The 24,808-nt window shown below is 53.3% G+C and overlaps 1 protein-coding gene across 1 annotated transcript in view; it reads left to right on the top strand.

Annotated features, from left to right (window-relative positions):
- Positions 1-12,879: 12,879 nt before the first annotated feature.
- The window catches only part of SYNPO (synaptopodin), a gene marked incomplete at both ends in the record, with an annotated part of 37,189 nt that continues 25,260 nt past the window's right edge, over positions 12,880-24,808 (top strand). The window contains one exon of the mRNA XM_080699225.1: positions 12,880-13,264. Coding sequence (XP_080555351.1) covers positions 12,880-13,264 — 385 coding nt within the window. The remainder of the gene's footprint in view (positions 13,265-24,808) is intronic.

Here is a 24,808-nt window from a genome sequence, read left to right on the forward strand (position 1 = left end):
TGTTGAAAGAAAAAAAGCAAGGACTCTGATGACAGTGATATTAATAGAGGTAGAAGGCTCAGAAGAAAGGAGGTGATGGTCTTGCCGTGGTCTGTGCTGTGTCAGTTCCCTTCTGAGAAACCAGCAGTGGTCGCGGGGAAGGTGAACAGGAAGGTCTGTGAGCGCTTTCTGTGTGGAATGGGTAAGGTAGTGAGGTTTAGCTGCAGAGAGAATAGAGAGGAGGATGGGTTGTTCTGAGCATGCTCAGAGGATGGGGCTAAGAGCAGAGTTGGCAGTGGGGACAGTAGCAGGAGGGAGGTTTTCTGTCTATAGCAAAGGGATTCTAAAGATGGAAGAAATGAGTCCCCTGCACCCCTTCCCACAGATGTACAGCTGAGTGAAGGAGATTTAGGAGTCAGCTAAGGACTTTAGCTCCCTACCTGTCTCAATGTTTGACCACCCTGAGTCAGTGTCTGCTGCCTCCTGGATCTCTCCATGCGAGGTATTGAAGATGACGGTCTCAGGGAGAACTGGACTTGTCCTGCCAGCTCCCCTGCCCCCAGGACCGGACACAGCGTCTTGAGCAGGGGAGATTCACAGACTTCCCAGGTTTGGGGGAACTCTTGGCAAGGACTTTGTCCAATCCCATCACTTTATGGGATAAACTGAGGCCACTGAGGAAGGCTTGTTGAGGTCAGTGTGCTCATAGTTGGTGGACTGTAGCTTGAACCAGGGTTCTAGTCTGGTGCCTGGCTCCCAGCATGCCAGGGCACTGATGGACTGAGAATCTGATTACCCCTCAGAGAAGGCTCCCAGAGAGAATCAGCCCCTGCAGTGTGCCTCGTTCCAGATTGTCCCCGCGCACTTTACTGACCACCTAGATGCCAGGCACTAGAGCACCTCTCAGATACGGTGGCTGCGTACTAGGGGGGGGAGTGGCGCTCTCCTGCTGCCCTGTCCCTCTGAACACTTTTCACTTTCTGGAACTACCTGGCATGTTTATTTGTTTATTTTCTTGCCCTGCCTTCTTGCCCACACTCTGAAGTGCAGGACAGTGCCTTGTCTCCTGGACTCCTGGCCAGCGTGGTCCTGGCTTGCAGCACACATTCTAAAACTGCTGAATGAATGGATGCTGAGGAAAATGGACGCGGTGCCAGCCCGTGGTGAAGGGAAGCGAGATCGACCCTTCCCCACCCTTCCCAAGCCCGTCTGCTGCCTGGCCTGGCATCAAGCGCTCCCTCTGTGTCGTCTTATTCCATCCCACAATGCCCAGGAGGTGGGACTACCTGTGGCCCCCTTTCACAGATGAGGACATTGAGGATCAGAGGTTAAGTAGCCTTCAAGCCCCTGTCACCTCCTGCCCTGTGTTACGGGCCCTCAGGCCCCTGCTTCATGCCCTGCTAAGTTCATTTAAAGCAGGAGCCACATCTGCCTTCCTCCGGTGTCCTGGAAGATGCTGGCCCCGTGGCACCTATAGACATGTGTCATTCAGTTGAACTAAATGAAGATCGGAGAAGGGGAGAGGCCACATGGTGGGTTGGAGAGGCTTTCTGAAAGACACTGAGCTAGGAGCAGATGCCAGGGGCGCCTAGTGTGGGTGCTGTATACCACCTCAAAGACCACTCATCCAGCGCCCACCTCACCCATATTCCATGTTGGGCTCCTTCAAGAGAAGCCTGTTAGGAGCTTCTCGGGCTCTGCTTGGTCCCCATTAGTGATGGGGAGCTCAGTACCTATTGACACATGTGCTAATCCAAGAAAAACACTTAGCCCAGTGCCATCTGGTCCTGTGATAGCTCTTCTTTATCAGGTGTTTCTCTGCAAGAGGCACATTTAAGCCTGAACCACAGCCATGAGAAGTAGATACTGTTACTATACTAGCTTTATAGTCAAGGACACAGGGACAAAGAGTGCTATAACTTGTCCAGAGTCTCTCAGCTGGCAAGTGGCAGGATGCAGAGTACAACTTGAAGCCAGGGGTTTGGCTTCAGAGACTGTCTCTTGGCCTCTCTCTCAGTGCTGTCTATCAACGCAGAACGTGAGGCCAGGCGTGGTGGCGCACACCTGTAATCCCAGTACTTGGGAGGCTGAAACAAGAGGATCACAGGTTTGAGGACAGCCTCAGCCAGTAGTGAAATTCTCAGCAATCTAGCAAGACTCTGTTTCTAAACAAACAAAAAATAAATAAATAAAAAGGGCTGGGGATAAGCTGGGCATGGTGGTGCACGTTTGTAATCCCCGCACTTGGGAGGCAGAGACAGGAGGATCATGCAGGTTTGAAGCCAGCTGCACTGGTTTAAGAGACCCTGTTTCAAAAATATAAAAAATAGGTCTGGAAGTGTAGCCCGGAGGTGGAAGGGCTTCCAGGAACCCCAGTACCACCAAAAAAAAAAAAAAAAAAAAAAAAAAGGGGCCGGGGATATAGCTCAAAAGTAGAATGCCTCTGGGTTCAGTCCCCAGTAAAACACACACACACACACACACACACACACACACACACACACACCCCATAATGTGATTGCATGTGCAATTTTAAGGTTTCTAGCATTCATGCAAAAAGGATTTTGTGTGTGTGTGTGTGTGGTACTGGGGTTCCTGGAAACCCTTCTACCTCTGGGCTACACTCCCAGACCTATTTTTACATTTTTATTTGGAAACAGGGTCTCCTAAGCCAGCGCGTGCAGCTGGCTTCGAACCTGCGCGATCCTCCTGTCTCTGCCTCCCAAGTGTGGGGATTACAAGCGTGTGCCACCACGCCTGGCAGGATTTCTTTTTTTTAAAAGGTGGAGCCGGGCATGGTGGCGCACACTTGTAATCCCCATGCTTGGGAGGTGGACACAGGAGGATTGCACAGGTTTGAAGCCAGCCACGCTGGCTTAAGAGACCCTGTTTCCAAATAAAAAAGTATAAAAATAGGTCTGGGAGTGTAGCCCAGATGTAGAAGGGTTTCCAGGAAAACCAGTACCACCAAAAAAAAAAAAAAAAAAGTGGAAAAAAAGAAGGCAGTGAAGTCAGTTTAATAATGCATTTATTTAAAAATCAGCCAGGTGTGGTGGTGCACACTTGTAATCCCAGCATTTGGGAGGCAGAGACCAGAGGATCGTGGTTCGCAGACAGTCTCAGTTACTTAGGGAGGCCCTCCGCAACTCAGTGAGACCCTGTTTCAAAAAATAAAAAGGCTAAAAATTAGGGCTGGGAGTGTAGCTTGGAGGTAGAATGCCCTGGGTTCCATCTGTACTGAACAACAACAACAAAAAAAAAAAACACCTAAACATAATTTTTAATATGTGTTAAGTTTTTTAAAAGCTATTCAGAGGCATTTTATATTTTGTTTTGGTACTAAGTCTTGGGAATATGGTGTCTGTTCTTTATTTATAGCACCTCTCAATTCGACTGGCCACATTTCAAATGCTTATTATCACACATGGCTGCAGACAGCACAGGTCTATAGACAATACTGCCCTTCAAGGTGCTTATTGTGGAATATCCTGACATATAGAAAGATTCCAGAAAATGTCAGCCACTAGCAGATTATTTTTATCACTGGTTGTTGTTGGTCCCAGGAGAAGCTGGGCTGAGGCGCCAAGTCCATGGCATAAACTGTGCTCTGATGTCGCTGTTCTTAATCCTCTAAGCCAGTAGCTAGATGTGCTCCAGGCTGAGCCAGCTTGGTGAACCTTTGGCCTGTGGGTCAAGAAAAGCCAGCTCCTCTCGGAGGGGAGAGAAGCCAGCTGAGGCTCATCTCCGCAGCTGAGAGCTACAAAGCGAGGCCCTTTCGGGGTCTGTCGCCTCAGCCCATCTGCTCTGGAGTGTGTGGGCAGCCCGGCCTCCAGCTGCAAGGGCGGGGCAAAGCCACTCCTTCCCGCTTCCTGTATGCTTTTGGCTGGCTAGGACTTTAAACACAAGAAGCAAAACCCCAGCATCCTTAATGCAAGTTTTCTCATGAAAGTCCGTGAATTAATAAATGGACCAGAGATGAGGGGTCGCACTGCCCTCCGTGGTCTCAGGATAGCTATGAGGGTTTACAAGAAGCCAGAGGTTTCCAGAGAGAGAGAGTCCCACGGAGTAGGGAAAGATGCTGATGGCCAGACCCTCCCTCAACCCAGAGGTTGACTGAACTCCTCTGGAGTGTGGCTGTGGCTTTGGAACATGTGGCAGACCCTTGAGTGACTCTAATGTGTGGACAGGACAGGCTTGGGAAGCAGGTGCTACCCCCTGAGGGTGCACACTCAGGCAGCTCTCCAAGTGGCTTCAAGGCAGGTTGTGTTCCCATTACCGAGCTGTACCTTATTGAGTACTTATATGTGTCACTTTATTAACCCTCCCAGCAGCTGCATGATATCATTTTTCTACTTCTCAAACTCATTGTAGATTGTGCACTACCGAGGAGGAGGCTCAGCAAAGCAAGAGTCTGGCCTACATAGGGACTGAGCAGCCTTGGATAGGTCCCTTTTCTCCCCTGGCCAGGAGGAGACTAGACTGTAAGTAGGAGCAGGGAGTGGTCTTCCAGGCTGGCCTTGGAGCTGCCACACCCCCCAGACTCCAGCTTGCCCCTTGGCTTGTATTTATAGCCATGACTTCAGTTTCTCCAGTTCTCCTGGAGCTGGTTCCCTGGCCCACATATTTATAAACCCAGCAGGGCAGAAATAGATGTGACATTCAGAAGACTTAGATAATTTTGTGAGCAGGCTGGATCCAGCAAGTCCATTGGGAACAGGCTCAAGTCCCCCAGCTTCCTGAGCGCAAGGTTCCACAGGGGGTCCAGGGCCAGGGGAGGCTCAGGAGACCCCAAGCCTGGCCCCATGATTGTGTGTGGTTGGGGTCTTCGCAGAGGCCCAGGAGTGGAGGGATGTAGCTAAGGCTGTAGAGGGTGTGGCAGAGCCAGGGCCAAAATGAAGGATTCTTTGCGCTGTGTGAAATGGCCTCTCTCTGGACCCTCAGAGACACCCTCGTGACCACTCCAAGTGCTGGTTTGGCCATTTTCCTGCTCAGGGACCATGAGCTGGGACTCACCTCCCCAGGCCTCTGTTTCCTCACCTGTCAGCTGGGAAGAGTAGTAGGTACTGGCCTCGTAATGCTATTGTAAGGAGTTAAAAAGATCACCTTGACACAGCAGGGGCACAGGAAACATTCGATGGGTGGAAGCTCTTATTCTTATGTCCTCAGTCAACCCTTCAAAAAATAATAAGTATAACGTCAGAACTGTACCTTATTGAGTACTTACATGTGTCACTTTATTAACCCTCCCAGCAGCTGCATGATATCATTCTTCTTCTTCTTCTCAAACTCATTGTAGATCGCGCATTTTACAAAGAGGAGATGCACTGTCAACGCAACGAGCTTGGAAAAGGATCGTCTCAAAGAGATAAGGCTAATATGCGAAACATATGCTTATATACAAATTAGAAAAATATCCTGTCTTAAGTGGTAGACATATTCATAGTGGAATAAGGTTCTAAAATGGTGAGCAATTGAATAATCAGGATATTAGCATAAGAAATGCATCCCCTGGGGGTTTGCAGGGCTCATGTTTCTGAGTTTGCTACCTAATGTTCATTCTGTTTGTATAACTGCACATGAGAACTTAGCATTATAGTGAACTTGCAATACATATGCCATACAAGGCGCAGAATGGCATCTGTCAAGGCTTCTCGTGGGTTTTCTTTTTTCTATCTTGATGATGCACAGCGCTCCCTCGCCCTCTTTCCTGCTTAATTATTTTTCCATGCCACTTAGCACCATATGATATGCCTTCTTATTTATTTATTATCTGTCCACCCCAACTAACATGTCAGCTTCACGTGGGCAGGGTTTCTTTCTCTTGTTCACTCTGTACCACCAGTGCTTAAAATAGAGATGGCACATGCGGGCGTTGGATGAGCGTGTGCTGAGTGAACGGATGAATCTGTGAATGGCTGAGTCTCCATTCTGCCAAGAGGGCACCTGACAGTCAGTGAAATGAACCCTGTCCACCCAGTGCCAGCCTGCTCTGCCCCAGGAGGTGGGCAGCAGTGGAGGCCCGAGGGGAGCAAGGGAGGAGGAGGAGAGATGGAGGCAGGCTGGGCTTCCAGATGTTGATGCTGAGGGAGGCAGGGAGGAGGCCAGGACTAGTCAGTCTGTTCTGCAAGATGAGGGGGAGGGTTGGGGGATCACACTTTCACATCCTCCTGGGATCGACCCACACACTGGAAGACTCTGGGACAGAGTAAGGCAGGTGCAGCTCCTGTTCCCACCAACCACCAAGCACACTGCCCAAGACTATATCTAGCTGGGAAAACTGAGTCCCGGAGAAAGGAAGTCATTCTTTTAAGAATGCGCGGCAAGGTAATGGCAGAGACTGAGTTCTCTCACGCCCAGCAGCTCTGGATATTGGAAGGCTCAAGATCCCCCCCTTTTGGAGTCACATGGAAGGAAGCACCCATCTTGGCTCCCATCCTCCCCTTGGGAGAGAACCAGTGACGAGGAACATACTCTCTGCATGGACTCTTGAGGACAGCTCTTCCTAGTGGCAGGAAGAACTGAGCCTCACCCGACCTGCTGCGAGGGTGCTGCCAGACACGGGCAGGGAGGGTAGGTGTACCCTGAGCCATCTGAATCTGTTCTGAATCCCACTCCCCAGGCTAACTCCATTTTGACTGTAGGCGGCACGTGTAGTTAATCCCTTGGTCATGCTACATTCGCTGTTTCACTTAATAGATATGTATCAAGTGCTGACAGCGTGCCAGGCAAGGTGCCACACACTGGAGAGAACCCTCTCGCCCTCCCTCCCTCCTTCCCATCCTCACATCTTCCCATCCCATCCATCCATCCATCCATCCATCCATCCATCCATCCATCCAGCAACTCCTTCTGCTGCAGATAGTACAGCTCTGTGGATAATGTGGGATTTGAGGCTGAACTATGAGGATATGAACCCTGACTCAGCCGCTTGCTATCTGGGTGAGCTTGGCAGGCCTGCAAGCTCGGCTTCCTTATCTGCAGAATGGGGATAATAATAGCACCTTCCTTCCAGGCTCCTGATGAGGATCAAATGAGCTAAAGCATACTAAGTGTCTGGAATAGCACCTGACACAATAAACACTTCATGACCATCAGATATTATCATCATTATTGTCTGATGTGCCGGGCCCAGTGCCAGGGGCTGAGGAACTTGCTCCAAAATGCTCCTCTCACAGGGATCCCCACACGCTGGCCCGTGCTTCTGTCCCCTACCATCTGCTCTGGCCTCCCTGCCTTCGGCTTCACCCCAAAGAACCTTGCTAAGGTTGCCCCAATCCTACAGTGCTGCCCCTACATTGTCTCTTCAGCCAACAGGAGAGAGCCCAGGCAGTGGAAGCTCGCTGCCATCAGATTCCCCTCCTTCCCAACCTTACCTTCCCCCACCCTTCCTTACATACCCCAGCGCAGCCTCTCCAGCCTCCTGGGTTTTCTAGATCCGTCCCCAGTGGTTGTGCCTTCTTGCCTTCACTGGACCTTGACAAATCTTGTCCTCTAGGAAACCTGCCTTCATTCTCCTCAAGTAAGAAACATGAGATCCATCGTGTGTGTGTGTGTGTGTGTGTGTGTGTGTGTGTGTGTGTGCGCGCGTGTGTGCATGCGCACACGCACACATACGCACACACATAGTGCTGGGAATTGAACCCGGGGCATTCTACCGCCGAACTACGCCCTCAGCCCTATTTTATTTTAATTTTGAAACAGGGTCTCACTAGGTTGATGAGAGTCTTACTACTTGCTGAGGCTGTCCTTGAACCTGCGATCATCCTGTCTCAGCCTCTCAAGTACTGGGGATTACAGGCATGCACCACCACACCCAGCTTGAGGTCCACTTTTGAATCCATATTTCCCTTTGTTTGCAACTTGGCTTTATTCTGTGGGCAATAGGGAGCCATGAAATGCTCTTGAGAAGATGAGTAACACATTCAGAGCTGAAATTTAGGAAAATGAATCAGATCCTATGTAATAGAAAATAGGAAATGAGTATAGGTAGAGGTAAGACAGGTGGGGAGACTTCTGGCAGAAGGTCTTTGGAGGAAGGGGGGTCTAGTCTACTTCCACCGTCCACATACAGCATCAGATCCTCTGATTTCCCTAGCATGACTCAGCGAGTCAATGGGAGAGTTAAAATCAGGGCTCTATGCCCTGGCCCCTGTTGTATTCACCCACACCCTGATGCTTGGCACCCTCACCCCTTAACCTTCCTCTGCAGCCACACTGCAAGCTCTTTTGGCCTTGGGGCATCTGAGAGGCTGGACCCCCCCTTCCCCCAGTGTGCACCCAGCACTCAGCTCCCCGAGGATCCGCAAAGCCTGGCGGGTGAGCAGCCACAGCAATGCCTTCTCCTTCCCTGCTGGGGGAAGCAATGAGCCTATGTTTTCTCTACTAATCCCTATACAACCCCAGGAAGTAGGTCCTGTTTCAAGCCCTGCTTTGCAGTGAAACTGTAGCTCAGAAAAATAAGATGCTTGTTCAGGGTCAGGCAGCCAGAATTAGAACCTGGATCAGAATGGAAGCCAGTGTCCCTCCCCCACCACATAGGGAGAAGCAGAAGGAAGAAAGAAAAAAGGGGTCCCTGCCCACCTTTCCCCAGACGCCAATGACTGAGGCCCAGCCCTCAGCCACAGGGCACCTGACACTCAGCTGGTCTCTGCAGCTGGAGCCTGCGTCTGCCTAGGTACCTGGGTTCTGGTGCTGGGCCTTATCAACCTGTGCTCAGAGCTGAGGTGAAGACAGTGGCCTCAGTGTACCCTGTCAGCCCTGCCTGCCAAAGTACAGGAGGTTTAGAACTTGTGGCCAGGTGACGGGTATGAATATGGGCAGAAATGGTGCTACGGAGGAGATCCATCCACACAGATGGGCCTGCCTTCGGAGATCAGCCAGCTCAGGGGCCACAGGGGCACCTGGAGGCAGAGGGCCTCTGAGAGCTGTGGGCAAGAAGAGCAAATGCCAGCAGCCTTGCTCCACACCCTGCTTCCTCTCATCCCCTGTGACACTCTGGATACTCTTCGTGCCTCAGTTTCCCCATCTGTAGAATGCACTCACAGGCCCTCCTCACAGGAGCACTGTGGGTCAGGGGCGTGGCCCAGAACCCTGCTGATACTGAAGCAGCTACCAGGACTGCGGACTGTGGAGTTCTGAGGCAGGGGGGCTGGGGGGATCCTGAGCCAGGAGAGAGTCAGGGGCTCAGGACCCCCGGGTGGAGAGTGGGTTGTCTCCTTCCTTGGGAGGGAGTCTTGAATTGGAGTGTGTTTGCCAACCCCTCCCTCCTGGTTTGGCAGCCTCAAGCCAGCACCAGCCAAAAATATTTGTGTGGGTGGCGGAAAGTTAACTTTTCCGCCTCTCTCTTCTTTCCTGGAAACCGTGGCCACTGTCAGAGACAGCAAAACAGAAGCAGGGATGGAGCGAGGCGAGGTCCCTGTGGGAGTCAGAGAGCCCTGCCCTCCCCGCACCCACGCCTTCTGCCTCCTGCCATCTGGCTCTGTGCTGGGGGTGGTGTGGGCGGCTCACAGTGCTCAGCGTCATGGGACAGTTTGCCGGCCCTTCCTGCACCGGCTGCCTCAACCCACAGGGGCCCCTTGGGGAAATGGTCTCCAGGAGGCACCCGCGCCCAGGGTCACATGGCCACTTAGGTCTCTTCTGCTGGCCCTTCAGGGGAGTCTGCAATCTTTGAAATGCAGCTGATAAGGGAGGACACTGGTGGAGAGGAGTGAGTCTTCTGAGTCCCTGGGTCAAGCCTCACCGGCAAGTTGTCAGACCTGGGTTCGAATCCCGGCCCTGTCACTTAAACACCTGTGTTGCCCCCCCCCAAGCCTCAATTTTCTCACCTGTGAGATGGAATAAATAATAACGCACCACCTCACAGGGTTGTGTTAAGAATGCTTACAGTCACCCCCATGAACAGCCCAGGACTGAGCAGAGCTCAGCAATGTGTACTCCGCCCACCCCCCAAGGTTGGCTTCTTTCTCCTAATTTCCCTTCTGCTGCTGAAGCTGCTGTAGCAGGTGCCTGGTTATCTTCCTTATCCTGACTCGTGTTTGCCTTTCCCCTGGTTGGCTCTGATTTGCCTCTGGTAATGCGCTTATCTCTCCGCCTGCCTAGCAGGCTCTCCGGGCACAGCCCCAACCAGAAGCCAAGGCCTCCGCCTGGCCTGCTGCAGTGGGGGCAGCTGACCCCTGCTTGGGGACAGTGGTGTGAGCAGGGGAGCCGATGTCGAGACCCTGAGGTCACACACGGCCACAGACTCTCGCAGTCTCAGGATTCTTACTGACCACAGGGCAGCCAGTGTGAATGTGTGGCTCTCTCTCCATTTTGCAATAGGATATGTGAGGTTCAGAGAGTTCTCACAGCTAAATAGTGGTGGAAACAAGTCTTTAAATGTGATCCACTCATACCAAGGTTTCTTCCTAAGTGCAACTGGCGATGGGCCCTGTCTTCAAGTACAACCTGCCCAGCCTGGGGATGTCATCCACCTCTACTGGATGTCTCCACAGTGACTTCCCAAGACTGCCCCCAGCCTGGAGCTCTCCCCTGTCCTGCAGCCGCCCCCCATGTGGAACTGCTCATCTCCCTGGAGATCCAGAAATCAAACTCATCTCCTGGATCCACGGAACACCTGCTCTTTCCCTTTTATTCCTGATTTCTATTAACGAAATCATTCTGTCACCAGAGCTGGGAACCTGCGCTATATCCCAGACCCCTCCTCCTTCCTCTGCACCCACTCTCCATCTGCCTCCAAGCCCAGCCAGTTCCTCCGCCCAAGTATCTCCCCTATCATCCCTCCTCTCCATCCCTCACAGGAAGCCTCCATCCCTCTCTCCTGATTATCACCATTCTTAACATTTATAAATGATCGTCCTATTATTATTATTGTTCTTGTTATCATTCATAGCTTTCCCCACCAGATTTTAAGGCTTCCCGAGCCAGCACACCAGATCTTCTTTGTCTTCACTATATCCCTATGGTTTCTGAAATAGAATAAGAGCTTAAGAATTTCTCTTTTTTTTTTTTTTGGAATGAGAACATAGCCAACATATATTATATTATGGCTCAGAAACTGTGCTCAGTCCTTTGCACGCATTTTACCATGTAATCCTCAATGCAACATCAAGTTGGAGAGAAAGAGGTTGAGTGTTCCTTATCTGAAATGCTTGGAACCAGAAGTGTTTCAGATTTTTTTTTTAGGTTTGGGGATATTTACTTATCATGGGGATGGTTCCCAAGTCTAAAACTAAAATAAAATTCCTTTTTATTTTATGTGCAACTGCCATGTACAGCCTGAACGTGAACACACACACACACACACACACACACACACACTATATATATATATATATATATATATATATATATATATATATATAGTGCTCCGGGCTACACTCCCAGACCTATTTTATATTTTTTATTTGGAAACAGGGTCTCTTAAGCCAGAAAGGCTGGCTTCGAACCTGCGCCATCCTCCTGTCTCCGCCTCCCAAGCGCGGGGATTACAAGCATGCACCACCACACCTGGCATCACACAATATTTTTAACATGCCTATGAATTGCCTGTGACCTCTTATATGAGCTCAGGTGTGGACTTGATTAATGCTCAAAACTGTTCTGGATTTTGGATTTTTGGATTAGGCATGATCAACCTGCATTACGATACCCATTTTATAGATAGGGAAGTGGGAGGTTCAGAGACCGTGACATGAGTGGCAGAGCTGGGATTCTAACTCAGAGCACACCACTGTACCGTCTCTCACTCCCTCCTCAAGGAGCCCTTGTGTGGGTTAGCTTTTCATTTGCTGTGATAATATTCAGAGGTTTCGGTCCAGGGTGGGCTGGCTCCATTGCTCCAGGTGAGACAGAGCATCACGGTGGAGAGGGCATGGTGGGGCACAGCTCTGCTTCCACGTGGCAGCCAGGAAGCAGAAAAAGAGAGGAGGGGGCTGGGGATGAGATACGGTCCTCAAGGGTACACCCTCAAGGACCCGTTCTCTTAACTAGGTCCCATCTCCTATAGTTTCCACCACCTCCTAATAATACCATCAAAGTATGAGCCATCCATCAACTCATCTATTGGTGGGATGGGAGCCCCCATGGTCTAATCACTTCCCCAGAACCCCACCTCTGAATAGCACTGCACTGGAGACCAAGCCGTCAACACAGGAGCCCTTGGGGAACATTTCAAATTACAACCCCCTCCCCAGTTTTGCATCCTCTACCCCACTGGTCCTGTGACTCCTGTGGTGTATGCACCTTTGGTGGGATGTGAGAGAATTCTTTCTCAGTGGTGCTCAGATTGTTTAAATAACTAGATATCTATTTTGTGTGCATTAGGGGAAAATAACTTGGCACAATCTACTTGTGGTTTTTCTGCAACTATTACCTAAGATACGTCTAAAGTAATAGAAGTAAGTTATTTAAAGTTGACTGAAGGAAAAATACAGCAAAAGTTGACAAAATGTCAGGTGGCACAAGAACATGGTGCAAACCTAGAATACGGAATGACGCAGCCTGGGAAACACTTACCTATGGAAGTGTAGGGCCTATGTCCCAAACCCCAGCTGGTTCTCAGGACCACCTAAGGATGGACAGGTCTCAGAAATTCACCTCAGAACACTCAGTGAGCCATCTCATGTGCTGTTTCTTTTCTTCCTATACAGATAGATTGTCCTGAAGGGGTCTCACACTCCAGAGGTCAAGAAGGAGGTGTTGGGACCTACTACCTCACCCAGCCCAGGAAGGACATATCTTACCCCTCAGCTGGACTTGCTCCAAGCCTGAGAATCAACAGAGGAAGGCAGATCTGCAGAGAGCCAGAGCAGGATCCCCAAGAGGAGCAGAGGGCAGGCTCACAGGTCGCCCCAGCCTGGGCGTAGCCCCAGCCCCTTGGCATCATCAAGGAGAGGCAGCCTCATGCTGGGCCCTCACTTCCCCCCTCCATCCCTCGGGCTGGGCGAAGGGAGGCCCACCCCTTGCACCTTTCAGATCCCTGATGGCAGCTACAGGTGCCTGGCTCTGGAGGCCGAAGAGAGCAGCAGCGAGGAGGCGGGGCTCGTGGACCTGGAAGAGGACAAGGTGGCCGGCAGCTGCCGGGACGGCTCTGCCTGTAGAGCCACCCAAGAGGCATCACAGCTGCCCAGAGTCCTGGACAGCCAGCCTCCTGGCTGCTCCATGGAGGCACGAGGGGGCTCCCAGCACAACAACTGGGCCAACCAGGATTGGGATGTGGTAACAGCCCGGCAGGTGGTGACAGCCAGCCCCAGCCCCAGCCCTGGGCCCAGGATGGCCCAGAAACCAGGTAAGCTCGCATCCCTTCTCCCCAGAGTCATGGGAAACCCCGTCACAGGGGTGCCTGAACCTATGTTCCCATCCTGCATACCAACCCATGGCCGTCCCGCGAGCGCATCCAGGTGAGCAGCTGTTCAGGGAGAGGAGCGACTGTACAGAGCATGGCAAGCTTCCAGCTGTACCACGTCTGACCCCACTGCCTTCTCTGCCAAAGACGATGTGGGAGAAGGCCATGTTATCACACTTGGGGGGAGCTCACTTCTCACTCTCACTCTCCTCCACCCTTTAATCATTAGTGGCAGTGAGTGACCATCAAGTTTCCAGCAACCACTGAATTCAGGGAGCTCCAGCTGCTTGGGGATCCTGAGGCTGCAGCCCTGGACAAGGCGGCCATGCCGCTGCCCTTATGGACTTACAAGGCAGAGGCTGAAGCCTTTGATCACATCAGACCTCCGTGGGGAAACTGAGACCCAGAGAGAGGAAGAGACTGCCAGAGGCCACTTGGCATGGGTGGCTGAGTTGAGTCCACAGTCCTTGCCTAGCTTTGGTTTCCCATCTGCTAGAGATGAGGAAGGCAGACGCCCTGTTGCCTGGGCTGCAGCGGGATCCAGTGGCGGTGTGTGGGAAGCTCCCTGTGCCGCAGGAGGAAGGAAGGCGTGGGGATCATTTTCCCGCAGGCAGGCGCTCTGTGCTCTGCAGAGCAGGGTGGGGCAGGGAGCCCCGTTCTGAATCACCTCTACCACGGCCCATGGAAACCTGAAGTGGGTCCAGATGGGGAGGACGTGAGCCGGGCCACGCTCGGCTAAGGCAGGGGCTGCTGCCAGCCGATCTCGGGGGGTGCAGGGCGTGCGGGGGACACAGTCCTGGGAGGGCTCTTGCCTGCGTGTGTCAGGAAGCTGAAGGAACACTTCATTTCTCTGCAGGCGTTGCTGACACCCCGCCTGGCATCTCACCAGCCTTCCCGCCCACTCTATTCTCTGAAATAATTCTCTCCAGGCTCTGATCACCCCCTGTGGACGCAGTTCCCACCCAGGCTTGGGTCACATGGGGAGCTGGGCAAGAATGAAGAGGGGCCTTCAGTGCCTGGGGGGCAGGGCAGGGGCAGTCTTGACATTGGAGATGGGCCCTCACCCCAGAGTCAGCCCAAATCTGGGTCCCCTGGAGCCAGAGGCCCAGGGACCTGCTCCCTCCCCTCACACGCCACAGCTGGGGGTCAGGAGACTGGAGTGCTGGATCAGAGCCCAGTACCCACAGGCCCAGCCCTCGCAAGTGCCTTGCCCTTGGTGAGCTTTGGCTTTTTTCATCTGTGAAAAGAAAAGGAAAAGTATGAAGCCTATCTATCTCATCAAGTTGTCATGAGGTTGCAATGATGTTAGATGTCATGGTGCCTTGGAAATTTCACAGTGATGTGGAAAGGTATGTGAAGGCAGGCAGATGAGAGCTGAATGATCCTGGTGGGCTATTTGTTGAGCCCTGTCAGGCCTCCCTCCAGTGCTCTGAGCCCGACTCACACTGTTTCATTTTGTTACCGTGTCCATCTTACAGAGGAGAAGACTGAGGCTCGGAGAATGGGATTTGTCCGAGATGCAGGACTAGCGAGTTGCTAAGCCGAGATTTGAGCATGGTCTTTCAGATATGGGGCTTGTGTTGTTAGCCATCATTTTCTTCTGGAATTGTTCATGTTGTCTCCGGCACCTGGAGCAGAAGAGACCATGGATAGAGGAGGAAGGATTATCTTTAATGCGCCCTGCTGGCTCCTCACATGGAGCTGGTTTCTCATTCTCCCTCTCTTATTCCACCCTTCCAAGGCAGGCATTATTCTTTCCATTTTACAGGCGAGGCAACTGAGGCCCAGCGATTTAAGTCACCTGCCCAAGGCCACACAGTCAGTGCCCGTGCTGAGATTCCGATCATGTTCTTCTCGCCTGGAACAGTCTGGTTCCTTTTTCTCTTTGATGTCCAGCCAGTTGGTCATCCAGTTCTGGTCTGAACATTTCTAGGGACAAAGGGCACAGGAGGGACCTCAGGAGGGTAAAATGGGCAGGGAAGTATTCTCTGAGCTGGAGGCAGGAAGGAAGCTGAGTCGTGCAGGAGAGTTGAAATCTGGGTGGTCTTGGGTCAGAGCCCACCCGGGCCTTTCTGCTCTCTGGGGAAAGGGTGTGGCCAGAGTCCCTTCCCTCTGCCTGGAAAGCCTCAGGGAAGAAGCCTGTGGACCTGCTAGGTTATTAGTGGATTAGGGCTTCCTTTTAAAGCTTCCTCCATTCCCACCAGAGGATTATAAACATCTTCAGACAATTACACCCATCCTTCTGCAATTATACTCCCTGATGGTTTTAAGTATGGGCACGGTATCTTCTGCCTTAGGCACTGCAGTGATCTTTATTTGGGGTCAGTGGGTACTGGTGCCATTTCTCTAGGGCCCGAGTGCCAGCTGGCAGGCGGGAGGGGAGGGGTGTGGAGTGGGCAGCAGCCTGAGGCTCGAGTTTCTTGCCACCAGCTGCCGCCAACTTGGGCACATACATGTGGGAAGGAACGTGTGATGCAGGGCTCGTGATCAGGCCTCAGCCACACACCAGTTGTTCCCCAGCCCACCTACAGAGCCCATGCTATAGCTGTTCTCTCTGCAAAGTCTCAGCTGGTCATAACTGGCAGGACTCATTGAAATTATTGTTGCAGCCTGGCATGATGGCACACGCTGGTAATCCCAGTACAGTACGTGGGAGACTGAGACAGAAGGATTGCAGGTTCAAAGCCAGCCTTAGTTAGTGAGGCCCTCCATAATTCAGTGAGATCCTGTTTCAAAATAAAGAATAAAAAGTCAGAGCTGGGGATGTAGCTTGGAGCTAGAATGTCCCTGGGTTCAAATCCCAGGACCATAAAAAAAAAAAAAAGAAAGAAATTATTGTTGCAACCAGGCCTCGTGGTACACGCTTGTAATCCCAGTACTTGGGATGCTGAGACAGGAGGATCACGGGTTCACAGCCAGCCTCAGCAACCTTGTGAGGCCCTCTAAAACTTAGTGAGACCCTGTTTCAAAATAAAAAATAAAATCAGGTTGGGGTGGACCTCATAGGTAGAATGCCCCTGAGTGCAATCCTCAGTAACACACACACACACACACACACACACACACACGAAAGGAAATTACTGTTACAGATGGAGGCTGTGAAGCCTGGAAGCAGCAAGCAGCTTGTCCAAAGTCACATAGTAAATTGGTGGCAAAGCTAAAGGCTGGGACCCCCGGCCTCTGCCTCCCAGTTGGGGACCAGGCGCTGTGTCACACGCTTTGTATGGATTACTTCCTTTCATCCTCCAAGAGCCCTGTTAAGTAGATACTGTTCTCTCCGTTTTACAGATGAGGAAACAAAGTCATAAGGAGGTTAAGTAAATTGTCAAAGTCTCACAGCTGAGAGCTGGACCCTGAGAGGTCTGGGCCCAGGCTTTTAAACACCCTCTCTGCTACCTTGTCTCCATGGAGACCAGGCAGCAGGCTGTTCTTCCACCCACCTGGGGCTGGAAAAAGGTTGTTCAGGCTAAGAGAGTAGGAGGGGAATTCGGCCAAGCCACATTCCCTCCCCTTCAGATGCACTGAGAGACCTGGGGCCCATGGCTGGCCCAGCCCCTTCTTTGCTGGGGGTCTTCTGTTACTGGAGAGGGGATCACTGGAGACCTCTTCCTAACTCTAGGGGACGCTGCTCTGACTCTCAGAATGGGCGCCGGTAGGGCTGGGGGGCTGGGTTCTCAAATGAACCCTACTCCTTGTCACATTGATTTGGATTAGAAAGAAGAGCCAGGGTAAGAGCTGGCGGGAGTCACTGGACCATGGACAAGGCCCCTGCTCCTCAGGCTTGTGGAAGGAGGGACAGTCAGAACAGCAGGGAGGCAGGAAGGTGCCCACTGCCCTGCCCATTCCCCAAACCACAGCGCCTGTACCAGGAGGGCGACGGTGAGGAGCACTGCTAACAGGCCACATGTACTCACTGTACACACACACACACACACACACACACACACACACACACACACACACGGTGCATACTGTGTCATGTTCTCATGCAAGCATTTTCACATATTTGAATTTACATAGCTATACACGTGAACATCCTCAGGCACTCACACATCCTGCACTGGGTAGACACCGGCACACATGCTCCTGAAGGCCCCTTCATCCATCAACACGGTCACATGTGGACACACTTCTCAGATTTGCTTAGAGCTGCAGTCCCCTCTGAAAACACATAGCAGACGTGTGCACACTCACTCATACGAGCATACATGTTCCTTCTCACAGCTGCAGGTTGAAAGTATGTTCTTTTCCCTACACTTTGAGAGCTCCTTGCACGCCCATTCTCTCCCCCAGGCACATCCACTCTCACACACCCACCACCACACACCTACATGCAAGCGGAACCACTTTCTCTCCTTCCCCATCCCTTTCTCTTTCTTTCATAGCCACCCACACAGCGATCCTAGCCTCTCTCTCTCCCCTTCCTTCCCTCTCGCCCACACAGTTTGTTTCCTGCTTCCCCACAGGCTGGGCTGCAGCCACTTCTTCAGCGCATGCCCTTTCGGGACTGCAGCACCCTGCCTGGTGCCGATCTCCAGAACCCCCTTCCTGACCCCCACCCCAGCACAACAGGAAGAGTGATTACAGGGTCAGAGAAATCCCCTGAAGCCCACCACGCCAGGTAGTGGGGTGGGAGTGGCCAGAGAGGGTTTGTCTCCACAACCACCTCACCCTCTGAGTGCTGGGCCTGCCCACTGGGGATGGAGAACATCTCAGACTGGAGCACCTGCAGGACCGTGTACCAGAGAACCTCGGGCGGGGTGGGCTCACATCAGCACATCACTGAGCTTTCGATACAGTGACAGATCAAAGTGGAACCACCTCGGTTTAAGGGGTGAGAAACCCAGGGAAACTTCTAGGAAACTCAGGCAGATTCATTCATTCATTCATTCTTTCTTTCTTTCTTTTTTTCTCTCTTTCTTTCTTTCTTTCTTTTCTGCTATACTGGGGATTAGACCCAGGGCTTTGAGTATGCTAGGCAGGCACTCTGCCATTGAAATACATGCCCAGCCCTTTTTTATTTTATTTTATTTTATTTTATTTTATTTTATTTTATTTTGAGACAGGGTCTTCCTAAATTGCCTAGGATAGCCAGGAACTTGAGACCCTCCTGCCTTAGCCTGAGTAGCTGGAATTACAGGTGTTCACCACTGCACTTGGCTGAGGTGATTCTGGGTGATTGTTATCAGTCTTGTTTCCAAATCCGCCTACCCCTCCCCATGGGTGGGGTGCTAAATGTAGGAATATGGGCTTTTGATAGCACCCCCCGCACACACACACACACACTGACCATTGTCATGGGGCTCTGCCTGGCTCAGTGTGAATGGAGTTCCCGGCAAGGAAAAGATGGGTAGCCAAGGTCCCAGGGAGGCCACCCTGGCTGCTGACCTGTCAGTTAAGTCAGGACAGCAGCAAACTTGAGGGGAGGTGGAACCCTCCTCAGCCCCCATTTGCCCAAGTCCTACCAAGGGCTACAGTGATTTTAGTTGTTAAGGCTGAGTTGAAAGGTGTAGGGAAAGATGGGCCTGAGGGGGCACTGCATCTAGGGTGTCAGTTTTGGGGTCAGAATCACAAAGACAGATTTGAAGTGGGGACAGCAGTGGGAGGAACTTAGAAAAGAGGGAGATGGGATGGCCACACACACCGGGTGAGAAAGAAAACAGGATTAGGGACAGACCGACAGACTTCGAAATACAGAAAACGATGAGGAACTGGGAGAGGTAGGCAGCAACCAGACAACACAAAAAGTGAGGCGAGCGGAGGAGAGAGAAAGGGGAACCCGCCCTGACACCCGCGGCGGAGCCCGCCCGCGGAGGGGGCACCCGAGGGCGGGGCGGCGGGCGGCGCTAGGGCCCGGGGAGCGGCGGCAGGAGGGCGGCCCGCCCGCCCCTCGGCGGCATCTCCGGGCTCCGGGTCCCAGCGGCGCTCCGGGCGGCGGCGGCGGCGGCGAGGAGGGGGCTTCGGGCGCCCGGTGCGGGCGGGGCGGGGCGGGGCGGGGCGAGCTGACCCACGCGGCCAGGTGCGCGCAGGCGGCGGCGCCCGGGAGCTCCGAGGTGAGTGGGGGGCGCTGGCCGGGGGGTGCAGGCGCCGCGAGCCTCGCCCTCCCCACCTGCGCAGCTGCCAGCGCCGCCCTGGAGGCGACGGCACGTCTGGGCGCCGGTCCCTCAGTCCGGGTGACCTTGGCCAACTTGCCTCTGCACTCCGGGCCTCAGTTTCCCCATCTGTTCAGTGGAGGCTAAAAGGATCTCGGGGCTCGCCGGCAGCTCAGTAGCGGGAGGACGCCCGCACCTGGGAAGCTGATCTTTGGGTTGCGGGGGCTCCAGCCCGAGGCAGCCCGGGGCTCGCGGGGGCAGCAAAGCCCGGGGTCTGCGCCCCGGCAGGTCCGGACGGCTTGACCTCGGGCGGCGGGGTGGGGCTCTGCCCGGGGTGGACGGCCTGTGCTGCGCCCGCACCCACCTCCCCCGGGGACGACGGGCACCCAGCTGGGGAGGGAGGTGGGGACGCGGGCGCCAAGCGCTGCACTTTGAGGACCACAGCCCACGCCCCACCCGGGGAATCGGGTGCTTTACTGGTGCCTTCGGGCTGCGGGGAAACTTCCGAGCCCTCCAGGTCAAGTTCTCACGCCGCCCCTACGGTGGCCTGGGGCCAGGAGGTGAAGTGGATGGGGGGGGGGGCTCCTTCCCAACCTCTGCGCTGTGGCTTGGGGGCGGGCTTCATCCCCGGCTCTGGCGAGACCTCTGAGGAATTTGGGGGAAAGGTCTCTTTTCCTCTCCCCACACTACCCCAAGTTGTGGCGTACTTGGGATGGTGACCCCACTGTGTTCTGTGTCTGCGTTTTCTAGAGCGGGACAGGAGCAGAGTGGAGCGTGTCCCCTTCCCCTATGCCACCCCATCCCGACTGGCAGGTGGCACTGGAATACCCCGGCTTGCTGTGCTATTTTGGAGCAAGACCCTTGCTGTCTCCTGCGCCCAGTGGGAATGAAGGCTGTCAGGGTGGTGGTCTGGGGTGGGGGTGGGGGGCTGCACTGGGGATGGCGACCTGGTGGTGGCTGTAGGGACAGTCAGCCGGAGCTCAGCCCCTTCCCTTTGGAAAGCGGAGGAGGAGATCCGGATGCTGATCAGAGGGAGGAGGGTACACTGGGGCAGGGGACTGGAGGCTTTGCTGGTGCACCAACCCCAGGCCTGGCCCCAGCCAGGAGAACAGACTGAAACTGACGACTTCCTGTATGCCTAGGGAGGAGGATGAGTCCTCCCTGCTTAGAGGAGTTGCACATTCTCTGTGTGCTTGGTAGGAGCGTCTTTGTGGTCTCCATACCAGATCCTAGGGTGGTTCCTTCTCTCTGTTCCTCAGTTTCTGGATCTTTACAAAAGAATAGACTAAGGTCAGTTTGATACTTGAAGAACTTCTCCTAGGTCAATCATTTGCTGCTCTGCCACCTGGGCTTGCCCCCACCCACCCACACACACACACACACACTTGGCAAGCTGGGAGCCAGCCCCACTTCCCCCAGCCCCAACCTGCACATAAAACAAGTTGTGATGGAATCAGCATTTACATGGTTAAAATAAGGCTTTACCTGGGTGAGGTGGGGCCTGCGTGTAATCCCTGTACTGAGGATAGCAGGTTTGCAGCCAGTCTTAGCAACTTAGTGAGACCCTGTTTCAAATAAAGAATAAAAAATAGGACTGAAGCCAGATGTGGTGGTGCGTGCTTGTAATCCCAGTACTTGAAAGCCTGAGACGGGAGGATCACAAATTTGCCTCCAGCCTCAGCTACTTAGGCCCTCTGCAATTTAATGAGACCCTGTTTCAAAAATAAAGAATAAAAACTAGGGCTGGAGGTGTAACTTGGAGGTAGAATGCCCCTGGGTTCCATCCCCAGTACGAAAATAAAAATAGGACTGAGGGTATAACTCAGAAGCAGAATCCTCCTGGGTTCAAGCCCCATAACTCCCACCCCTCACACAGAGGCTTTTAATCTGACACTCCTGTAACCCCAGAACTTGGGAGGCTAAGACAAGAGGATCTCAGTTGGAGGTCAGCATGCTATCACTGAGCAAGACCCTGTTCAGAAATAAGAAATAAAATCAGACTGGGAGTGTAGTTCAGAGGTAGAGTACTCCTGGGTTCCATCCCCACTACAAGGCGCGCGCGCGCACACACACACACACACACACACACACACACACACACAATTATTAACTCTTTCTTTCCCTTGTCTGTTCTTGCCTTTACACAGTTCCCCTAAAGAGGTGGAATGGGGGACCAAAGTTGTGGCATTCAGGTGCCTGGTTTGGGGCTAGGCTCTTCAGTCTACATTTTATCTAGCCTCTACTTTCTGAGTTGGGGAGACTGAGGGGAAGGAGGGAAGGGACTGTCCAGGGGGGTTGTGTGAGTTGAAGGCAGCAGGGCCCCCTCTCCCAGTAAGAGCCACCCCTTAGTGAGTGGGAGGGGCAGCACATCTGAAGGGAGGGAGAAGTTGACAGGAGCCTTCTCTCCAGCTCACTCCATCCCAATAGTGCCCCTCAGGTTGACAGGTGGGCTGGGTGAGGGTCAGCACCCCCACCAGGGCTGCCTCTGCATGGCCCAGCATTTCCCTGGTCCTAAGGGCCTGGCCTGGGAGGCACCTTTTCCTTCAGGGCAGCTCCCAGGCTTCCAGACATGAGCTCATTAGGCTGCTGATGCCAGGAAGGGAGGGACTGGGGGAAGCAGGCAGGGCTGCCCAGATGGGGCACCGTGCCCCTCCCGGGAAATGGAGGGGGCACTGTCAGCAGGACCTGCAGGCTCTGCCCCATTGTAATGAAAAGGCAGGTGCAAGACAGGCCAGCTGAGGGTCAGTGGGGCCAGCTGCCTGGGCTGCAGTGCCAGGCTGACCACTGCCTTGCTAAGTGCCCTCCAGGGACCTCGGCTAGCCTTGGGGTGGGATTGGTGCTCAGTAACTGGGGTTACAGTTGTAAACAGGACAGATAGGTCCCTGCCTTCAAGGAGCTTGCATTTCAATTTAGGGATACCAAAAAAAAAAAAAAAAAGGTAGCAACTACATCAATAAGTGGAAGTAGCCTGGGGGTAAAAAAGCCACAGGGTTAAGATGAAGGGCAGTTGGAGAGGCTGCCTTGGGTGGATGGTAGGGGAAGGCTTCCAGAGGTGACAGTGCAGCTCTGGACAGCATTTGAAAGGTCGTCAAGGCTCCTGGTGGAGACATGTCCGGAATGGGGCCCAGAAGAAGGGGAGGAATTTGGTTGGGAGGAACCCATTCCAGAGGATGGTAAATGGTCTAAACATGGGCCGGGGTGGGTGGGCATTGGCTGTAGATTGCGTCTGTCACTCCCCAGGCTGTGAACTGCAGACCTCTGCCTGAGCTCTGGGCAGGGGACGGCTGAGCCTGCCTGGCAGGAGGCTCAGCTTGTCAGGCCAGTGTGTGTGTGTGTGTACACAGGCCTTTGTGCGCTGTCCCTGGGCACTAGGGCTCCTCTGCTGCTCAGTGTGGCCAGAGGAGGAGTCAGCATGGGAACAGCCCCCCTGCCCTGTAATTCCAGAGGCTTACAAAAAACCCTCTCTCTGGAACAATCGTTAGCAACTGGCTGCTGCCTGGAATTCCGAGGCCCTAGCTTCATCCTTTCCACTGGGGTTGGGGGGCCTGTGTAGGATCGCCTTGACCCTGTCCTGCTCTGCCCCCCCCCAGCCTCCCAGGGCTCTGCAGGGGAGGGAGGTCCATCCACTCCTGTGTGAGCTGCTTCCCACGCGGCTAACGTACCGATGCTGGGTTGGAGCCCGGGTCTCCACTCCTGGCCAGCTGGGAGGTCTAAAGCACGTTATGTCAGCTCTCTGGACTTTTGTTTCTTCATCTATAAAATAGAGGCAATAATGGGCCCTTGTACTGTTTTAGGAGGATGAGTTGATGATAAATGCTTTAAAGATGAGCTGCTACTTAATAATAGTATTATCATGTTGATCTCTATGAAAATAGTAAGCCTTTGAGAAGATGGACTCTTGCCCAAGACTCATTGGATCTCAGTGCAAATCACCTTTTGGCGCCTGGCCAGGAACAGGTTTTGATGGTGTGGGGGGAGCACCAGCAGTTGGAAAGGGTCTGGACCGGGCTTCAGGGATGGCTTGCTGGCTGGTGGTCTTGGGCAAACCATTTGCTTCCCCGTGGGTCTCAGGCTCCAGTTCTGAGCTGCAATGAGCGGTAGGATCCAAGGGGCTCGTGGATGTGAAACAGCTCAGTAGATACCAAAAACCCGTGACATCAAAGATCAAGGAGGGGAAGCTGGATGAGCCCATGGCCATGACACTAAGATGACCTGAAATCCTGGCACCTGATACTCAAACAAAATGTCTCGGGAACTAAGGGTGTACCATAGATAAAAGCCACAGTTTTTGAAAACGTGCCCTGAGGGTTCTAAGTTCTTCACATGTCAGCAACTCCATGAGATGAATACTGTTAGTATCATCATTTTCCAGGTGGGAAACTGAGACCCAGAGATTGGATAAGTGGATAAGTGAGCTCCCAAGGTCACACAGCTGATAAGCGGCCAGATGCAAATCCAGACAGGCCGGTTCAAAACTGCAAGCTTTGCCACTGTGCAACACAGCCTCTCCTGCTTTAGACAGAGTGCCAAAGGCTCAAAGCAGCTAAGCTACGGGCCCATGACATGCAGAATTCCTCCTCGGTCCTCGTCATCGTTAATGCTGAAGTCCTGGAAAGGAACCTGGCTTGGTCTGGGGTCCAGGGCTGGGCCGGCATTTGGACCTGCTCAGCTTCTGTTCATCCCTTCACCTCTTCCCCTGGGAGTAGGACAGGGAGGATTAAGTGTGCCCTGTGGGCACAGGAGGCCCTGCCAGGACCCGATGAGTGAGCACGGTTAGCATTGTGACTTGAGTGGGTGCCAGGTGCTGAGCTGTAATACTCCCCTGCAGTTTGGTGAACCCATCACTGTACAGAGAGGGGAAACTGAGGCCACAGAGTCCAGGGACCAGCCCAAAGTCACACAGAGAGGTGAGAGCCCTTCGTCCCTGGGCCTCCTGTTTTGCCTTCTGGGCTCCATGGAGAGATGGGAGTTAGGGTGCCTTTCCATCCATCCCCAAGGCAGCTCCAGCCTCAGCCAGGACAGCATTTCTCCTATAGAGCCCCTTAGGAGGACACATGGGATAGGGGGTGGGGAGGGTACTGAATAAAAAATAGACTGTCACGCGCACCAGGAGCAAGCATGCCACTCCCTGGCCTAAGCCAGCTGGCTCCCTGTGCCCAGCTGCCAGGCCCCTCAGGTCTCCTGCTGGGGCCTGCCTGCCTCACCCTGGCTCCAGGCCTGGGGCTGAATGCTCCCAGCCACCCTCTCTTCTCTTCTTCCACTCTGCCCAGCTTCCACAGATGGTGCTCGCACTGAGCTTGGGTGGGCCTGAAGCTAAGCCGTTGGTTTTAAGCTGTGCCAGGAAGGCAGGGTGTCACCACACTGGCTGTGTGGTCTTGGATGAAGCCCTGTCCCT

Source organism: Muscardinus avellanarius, assembly GCF_963383645.1.
Source record: "Muscardinus avellanarius genome assembly, chromosome: 7".
NCBI classification, from domain to species: Eukaryota; Metazoa; Chordata; class Mammalia; order Rodentia; family Gliridae; genus Muscardinus; species Muscardinus avellanarius.